The sequence below is a fragment of the Nelumbo nucifera genome, chromosome 3 (genome assembly GCF_055504915.1).
Source record: "Nelumbo nucifera cultivar China Antique chromosome 3, China Antique-T2T, whole genome shotgun sequence".
Taxonomy (NCBI): Eukaryota; Viridiplantae; Streptophyta; class Magnoliopsida; order Proteales; family Nelumbonaceae; genus Nelumbo; species Nelumbo nucifera.
The window spans coordinates 39316907-39324386 of record NC_142651.1 but is presented as its reverse complement, the minus strand read 5'-3'; the positions used below and the strand labels follow the sequence as shown (position 1 = coordinate 39324386).

At 40.9% G+C, this 7480-nt stretch overlaps 1 protein-coding gene across 1 annotated transcript; it reads left to right on the top strand.

Annotated features, from left to right (window-relative positions):
• Nucleotides 1–2147: 2147 nt before the first annotated feature.
• On the top strand, nt 2148–6821 carry LOC104604041 (auxin response factor 9-like). Its single transcript, XM_010268256.3, has 14 exons — nt 2148–2686; nt 2798–2913; nt 3082–3177; nt 3261–3317; nt 3446–3598; nt 3715–3799; nt 4001–4091; nt 4209–4373; nt 4463–4576; nt 4700–4772; nt 4892–5045; nt 5133–5764; nt 5866–6053; nt 6145–6821. The coding sequence occupies exons 1-14, from the start codon at nt 2614–2616 to the stop codon at nt 6284–6286; spliced, it is 2139 nt and encodes a 712-aa protein (XP_010266558.1). The 5' UTR covers nt 2148–2613; the 3' UTR covers nt 6287–6821.
• The last annotated feature ends 659 nt before the right edge of the window (nt 6822–7480 follow it).

Below are 7480 nucleotides of genomic sequence, written 5' to 3'. Positions count from 1 at the left end.
TTGGAATAACGCTCTATGACCTCAGCTACTGAATCATTGGCCTTTAATTTTGTCTTCTGATACATGCATGGTGAATATCACACTTCTACTTAACGCGTATATTATTTCTCCTTGTAAAGATTAAAAGCAGTCTCCCTTCTACTTAACATATATAGTCTTCTGCTATATTGTTTCATTTAACTCGGCCGGTATTTATTGGAAGGTAAATCAGTTAATCGCTAAATTGATCACAATACATACATTCATTTGTTATTATATTGCCTCTTACAGTAATTCAGAATATTTAAATATATCTTTACTTGGGCAATTGGTAAACACTCTCTTCCTCTTATCTCTCTCTTTACCTGGAATAAGGTTGCATTTGGTAATTTTTATTTTAAGGACTTATCTTCTTGTTACAGTTAAAAGTTCAGGGAGCATTTTAATAGAAAAGAAGGATACAAGTTGAAATGTCAAATGCAACCTAAGTAGCTTAATGTCAAAAACTTGAACGTATAAGCAACGATAAACCGAGAGCTGGGCCGTCTTTGCATTGGTCTTGCAATCCAATTATATATATATATATATTCTCAGTTTGGAAAAGAGTATAAATAGACCCCGTTGAATTACCTATCACAGTTGAAGACGCTAGAGTTTAGTATAATTGGATATCGGGCCCGTACAGCGGGGTTTGTATAATTTTGTCTCCACTTCATCCAGACTGCCCTTTAACATTTGACATATTCTCAATTAGTCCTGTTCATGGACCGGGTAGCCCGACGGCCCGGCCCATCCCAGCCCGCACTCCGGTCAGGTTTCGTCATGTAATTAGGCCCGTGGATTTGACTTCAGGTCTAACATAGTAAGTCCGACTGTGTTTCGGGCCGGACTCAAGATTTGTCAAAAAAGCCCGGCTCGATTCGGTTCAGTATTATATATTCTATAAAATATATAATATGTATTTTATATATTATATAAAATATATATTTATAATTTAATATATATATATATATATATATATTTTATTCTTTTTTATAATCTCTCTCTATTCAGCCGCTTCAACAGTAGTAACAATATGGGCTAAATTTCGGGTTCAAGCACAGGCCCGAGTTTTGGGCCGGGCTCAGGCCCAAATTGTAGGTCCGATGATCGGGTCGAACTCAAACTCAGGCCTTAAAAAAAAATCTATTAATACAGATTGAAAGACCGGCCCGGCACGGCCCAACTTCTAAGTTCTAATTAATCCTGCAATCAAATCGGGCGCTTCAGATCGTTCTCTGCTTGACATCGTAAGTTGTTTGTGTCAAATCCGTCGGACTTTCCATTACCACCAAAAGAATACAAAGAAGCGTCTGACTTTTCTGTACATCAGTACATGTGTAAATGTAATACACGGGGCTCGGATCCATCAACGCGCCCAACGTGATTGCAAATTTGCAATCTCACCCATATTTTTCCATTTCCTAGCGAAAAAACAAAACAAGTCTAAGTAAAAATACGGTGCGAAAACGGAAAACGACAAGCGCGTGCATGACACGTGGGTTGGGTCCTTTTGCGCTACGCGGCGACTTACGATTCGCTGCTATTGCTGACGTGCACCTTCTTGGACCACCGTACATATAGGAGACTTGTCGCCTGTCGGCCGGTGGTTAGCTTCAAGCTACGACTCCTCGTCAACCACGTGTCCTCCTGGACCCCCTCAGAAAATGTAGATAATTCCTCAAATAAATATTGGCTTTAGATTCCTTTTATTTTTCCTTCTTGATTGAGAATTGATAAGGCTCCTTCGGTCCTTCCCAATGAATATATAAACTTTTAATAAATATAATCATTGAAAAGAAAGGAAGAGGAAAATAAAAAAGGAAGCAAAAATTTCTGCCGGGTTTACTCGAGCCAACAGGTCTGCCTGCTGCAAAGCAGACAACGAAAGAGACGGCAACTAACGGCAACGTCAACTATTTAACCGCTTTCCTAGGCGCCGTCAGTAATTCGGCACAATTGTAACTGCATTCACAGTAAAGGCCGCCGCCGTTATCAGACGGAAGCGAGTCCCATTTTCACGTCGTCGAGTGTGTGGTACGAAGAAACAACCGAGATCTCCGGTTGAAACCTAACTTAACCACGGTTAAGTTAACGTTAAGCAGAGAGCGAGACATATATTACGAGGCATATAATGGTAGAATGCGCGGATGGCGGTTTTCGGGATTCGGTAACGGCGTTCTCTGGTTATCTCGCGGGAGTTTTTGGAGGAGCAGGCAGGAGGAGGAGGGGACGAAAAGGGGGAGATATCATACAAGCTCGCTTAAAGAGGTCCATTGAAGCAGCCAAAAGCGGTTTTCTGGTTCTTTTAAATCGAAGGTGGTTTCAGAAAGCGGTATTTTTTTTTGGGGCCGGAACAACGCATGCGGATAAGCGGTTTTATCACCACAGAGGAGCAGATTCATTGGTCTGGATCCCGATCGTTACTCTTGACTGGGGGAATTTCACCACCAAGAGTCTGTCATTCTTTGGTGTAAAATTTTCTTGCTCGATCCTTTGTATATAGATGGGGTAGATTGCCGTACGACTAAACGGTGTTTTAGCTCTGATTGATTGGTTGAGGTAGTGGTTTTACGAGTATCAGCAGCTGATTTAATGGCGTGCGGAGAAAGCTTCAGAAGCGCGACGATTTCGCAATCGAATTTCTCGGCTGAACGTCCGGAGACTGGTGAAGTGACTATTTTCTATGTTCTGTGGTGAATTTCGGTAGCTTTCCGGTGAAATGGTGTTGTTTGTTGACAATAGTTAGGGTTTATTGTTTTCTTAATGTACTTGATAGGCTTGGGAGGAGGCGATCTCTATGCGGAACTATGGAGAGCCTGTGCAGGACCTCTCGTCGATGTTCCTCGGACGGACGAGAGGGTTTTCTACTTTCCTCAAGGTCACATGGAGCAAGTAAGTTTTTCTTTCTTTTCCTTAAACTCAGGTCTTATTGTCCTACTTTCTTCCGTCGTTAAAGTGAATACCTGTTTTTCTTCCATGTATTTTTCTTATTATCTGAATATATATTATGTTCCTCCTCATTCTTTCTGGTTTTTCATTGTTTCTATTTTGCTGTTACAGTTGGAAGCGTCGACAAACCAGGAATTGAATAATCAGACTAATTTGTTTAATCTTCCTTCCAAGATCCTTTGCCGCGTCGTTCACATCCAGTTACTGGTATTCGGCGAACCGATCTCAGCTTGTTTTTTCTTTACTTGTTTCTTCTCGCTCTTCTTATTTTCGACTTCTTCGATTTTTAGGCGGAACAAGAAACAGATGAAGTTTATGCTCAAATAACCCTACTTCCGGAATCAGATGTAAGAGTTTCATGCGACTATGTTCTTTTATTTTCGGTTTTTTTACTTTCAGCATTTCGAGATGGTGGAATACACCTGCGTCTGCATATTCATTTTCCTATTCTGAGTTTTTGATGACATATTTGTAGCAAAATGAGCCTACCAGCCCTGATCCATGCCCCGCTGAGTCTCGAAGGCCAATCGTTCATTCTTTCTGCAAGATCTTGACTGCATCTGATACAAGCACACATGGCGGGTTCTCTGTTCTGCGTAAGCATGCCAATGAATGCCTCCCTCCATTGGTACTTTTCTTTCTATTTTAGCTTTTTGAATTTTTTTAAGTTACCCCCTGTTTTTCAAGGTATTTCTGCATTATTTGATTTATTATTTGTGTGCTATGTTTTTCCCTTCACCCAAGGACATGAGTCAACCGACTCCAACTCAAGAATTGGCCGCTAAGGATCTTCATGGCTACGAGTGGCGATTTAAGCATATTTTTAGAGGTACGGGGCTTTCTTAGTAGTGTTTTGGTGTTGCATCTGTGTTTCTGTTCGATCCTTAAAGGCAAAAATTTATTTCTGAAAACGTTAAGGGCAAACCGAAGAACACTGACCTAAATTGTAACAGAAGTCATGGGCTTTTATTTAATTCATTGAGCATATTCCTACTATGGCTCAACAGTTTCCTTCATCTGAACCTGCCAGGTCAACCACGAAGGCATTTGCTTACAACTGGATGGAGTACTTTTGTTACTTCTAAGAGATTGGTCGCAGGGGATGCTTTTGTATTCTTGAGGTATTGGCCAGTAGATCATTATTTTCTTTCTGTTCTTTTCTTTATCTACTCTGGTTTCTGTCTAGTGATATTCTCCAATAGAGCTATACATTTGAGCGGTGAGGACTGATTGTGTAGAGGGGAGAATGGGGAGTTACGGGTTGGAGTCAGGCGTCTTGCTCGCCAGCAGAGCACCATGCCGTCCTCTGTGATATCCAGCCAGAGCATGCATCTAGGAGTGCTTGCCACTGCTTCCCATGCAGTGGCTACCCAGACCCTTTTTATTGTTTACTACAAGCCAAGGTTTGAAATACTTCATTAGAAGTTGATGTTTATGATTTGTAAATCCTATGGTTACTTTATTTAGTATAACTTTATTGTCATTCTTCCAGGACGAGTCAATTCATCATAAGCCTGAATAAATATTTAGATGCTGTTAATAACGGGTTTTCAGTTGGTATGAGGTTCAAGATGAGATTTGAAGGGGAAGACTCTCCTGAGAGAAGGTAAGTGATGATATATAAATGGAGAGTTGCTTTGGTATTCTTTACTGAAAGGACAGATTGGGTCCCCTTCTATTTTTCCTTGACAAGTTTAATAGCAATTTTCTATGCATTTTGGCTGATCAGGTTTACAGGCACAATTGTTGGGGTTGGAGACATATCATCCCATTGGAAGGATTCCAAGTGGAGATCATTGGAGGTTGAATTATCTTATATATCTTTTATATATATACATATATATATATATATATGTATTGTATTGTATTGTATTGTATTGTTTTTCAACACTTGAATCTCAAAATATCTGTTTCTTTCTAGGTGCAATGGGATGAACCAGCATCTATTCATCGACCAGAGAGGGTTTCTCCATGGGAAATTGAGCCCTTTGTTGCTTCTGTTCCACCAAGTCTGACTCAGCCAATGGCAGTAAAGAACAAAAAGCCCCGAACAACGATGGATCCCCCAGTGCTTGGTACAGAATTCTCCCTTTTTTCCTCCGTTCAATAGTCGAAGGATTGGATATATTTCAAGTTTTTAACTCATTTCAATTGTATTCTAGAAACTACTGCAAGTTCTGCTTCCTCGGCATTCTGGTATCCTGGTTCTACTCAGCCCCATGACTTCACACAATTAAGTGCCGAAGGGCAAAGCAGTGACACCCAAGTTGTCTGGCCCCCTAAGCAGAAAGAAAAGAGTAGTATCGTTAACAGCAACAGCAACTGTAGCTCGAGGAACAGGCCGGAGGGGACCTGGTCTTCTTCTCCCCTTGTTAATGTTTCTCTAAATCTGTTTCAGGACAGAACTGAAGATGGGAAAAGTGTGCCTGCATGGTCAGTCCTCTCAAGGATTTCCACTACCGACTCCTCAAAGCTGAGCAATAGCACACTGCATGATCCAATGGAAAATGGAAAAAAATCTGAGCCATCTAGTGGATGCCGGTTGTTTGGGATTGAACTAATAAATAATTCAAATGTTGTAGCTCCTGCAGATAAGACACTCCCAGGGCCGGTTGGTGTAGCCAATGCCACAACTGAAATGCTCCATTCAGTTACTGTGTCTGAAGCAGATTCTGACCAGAAATCTGAGCTTTCAAAAGCTTCCAAAGAACAGAAACAAAATTCTTTGCAGGTATCACCGAAGGAGATCCAGAGCAAGCAGAGTTGCTGTACTTCATCCAGAAGTCGCATAAAGGTAATACTGGAAAATGATTAGGTGAGGTTGAATTGAACAGCATGGTGCTTTTTATAGCGGGAAGTCCCTGATAGAAATCAATAAACTTGTGGTTGGTGAAGGTGCACATGCAAGGGCATGCGGTTGGTCGGGCTGTAGACTTGAGCATGTTAGAAGGTTATGACCAGCTTATAAACGAGTTGGAGGAGATGTTCGAGATTAAAGGAGAGCTTCGCCCAAGGAACAAATGGGAAGTTGTATACACTGACAATGAAGGGGATATGATGCTCGTGGGTGACGATCCATGGTTGTAAGTATTCTTCGTGCTCAACGGAAATTTTTTATGTTTTATCTTTTTCTTTTACTTCTAGCATATTTATTCATATTAATATCTTTTGCAGGGAGTTTATCAAGATGGCAAGGAAAATCTCCATCTACTCGAGCCAGGAAGTGAAGAAGATGAGTACGAGAAGCAAGATTCCTGCATCATCTCATTCTGATGGAGTCGTAAGCTTGGATGCAGAGCTGAAAACTGAGATATGAAGAGTTTGTTTTGTTCCTGTCAAGTCGATTCACTTCTTTCATCCTGACCGTGAATGGATGCCAAATTCACGGGCAGGATGTGGTTTATAGGGGGAGAGGGCTAGTAGTGGGGGGGGGGGGGGGACTGGAATTCAGAATTCTGCATCGTGTGTATTACTTTCTCCGTTTTTTTTTTTTTTTTTCTTGTGTGTCAATGATTTCTTTTGGACGTGTCTAACTTGGGAGGCGAGGAGAGAATATACTGTTACTAATTGGGAGCTCGGTTTTTTAGAGCTTATTACAATTTACAAACAACAAAAGGGGGGTGATGGGAATGGTAATTAAATTAGACGAGGATGGCATCTCTGTAGAGGGGGTTGGGTAGGTTTCGGTTGTTAAATCACTGAAAAGTAGGACGTGAAGGTGGTGGGATGTGAAGCTGTGAATACACCATGGTTTTGGCCTGTTAGGGCCATTTTTTATCTGCTTGTAATTTGTAAATATATGTATTTTTTGGTCCTTTCTCTAGTGAGCTGGAAATTGGGTTGCTCAATTATTTCCTCGTCTTATTGGTTGGTGGGTTGCGTAATTGTTTGTTCCCTTCAGAGGACAGTGGTCTGGTTATTGGTTCCTTCGTCCTTTGCCCGTGGAGCCCACAAAAATCGTCCATCTTGAAAACTCTGGATCGATTAATCATTTGTGGTGTCGTTCTGCAGTTGGCTGGTGAAATGCGTCGTTGGGCTTGGTGGCATCGCGATAGCTAGCGGCCCCCCCTTTTTATTGATGTGAAATTGAAAACTAGGCAAAACCTTTCCACTGTTTGATTGTTAAAAGAATATAGATTTTAAGTTGATTTGCTTTAGATAAATTCATTAAATTGCGTTGACAAGTCCTTTCCCTTGGATATTAGCGGCGGAGCTCTCACTATAACACAATGTGATTGCTGGTAGGAATGGGATGGCCGCCACTATCATTATCATAATATATTGATTGATGGAGAGCATCTTCTGATTGACGTGATAATTTAAAAGGGAGCACTATGCATCTCATATTCTCATTTTATCTTTTCCATCTTTTTATTTAATAATTCAACTATGTAAGGTTTTATCTTTTCTCTTGTCGTCAAATGTTGGATTCATGTTTCTCTATTTGTCACTATTCATGGTCTCTCTCTCCTCTCTCAGTCTGACCATTCCCGTTTGGGCTTTTCCTATT

What these genes read in the sequence shown, in the direction of transcription:
- LOC104604041 (XM_010268256.3), top strand. Translation starts at nt 2,614, where the DNA reads ATGGCGTGCGGAGAAAGCTTCAGAAGCGCGACGATTTCGCAATCGAAT. An exon ending in GGCTGAACGTCCGGAGACTG is followed by an intron (nt 2,687 to 2,797) that starts GTGAAGTGACTA and finishes TGTACTTGATAG; the next exon opens with GCTTGGGAGGAGGCGATCTC. An exon ending in GTGGGTGACGATCCATGGTT is followed by an intron (nt 6,054 to 6,144) that starts GTAAGTATTCTT and finishes TATCTTTTGCAG; the next exon opens with GGAGTTTATCAAGATGGCAA.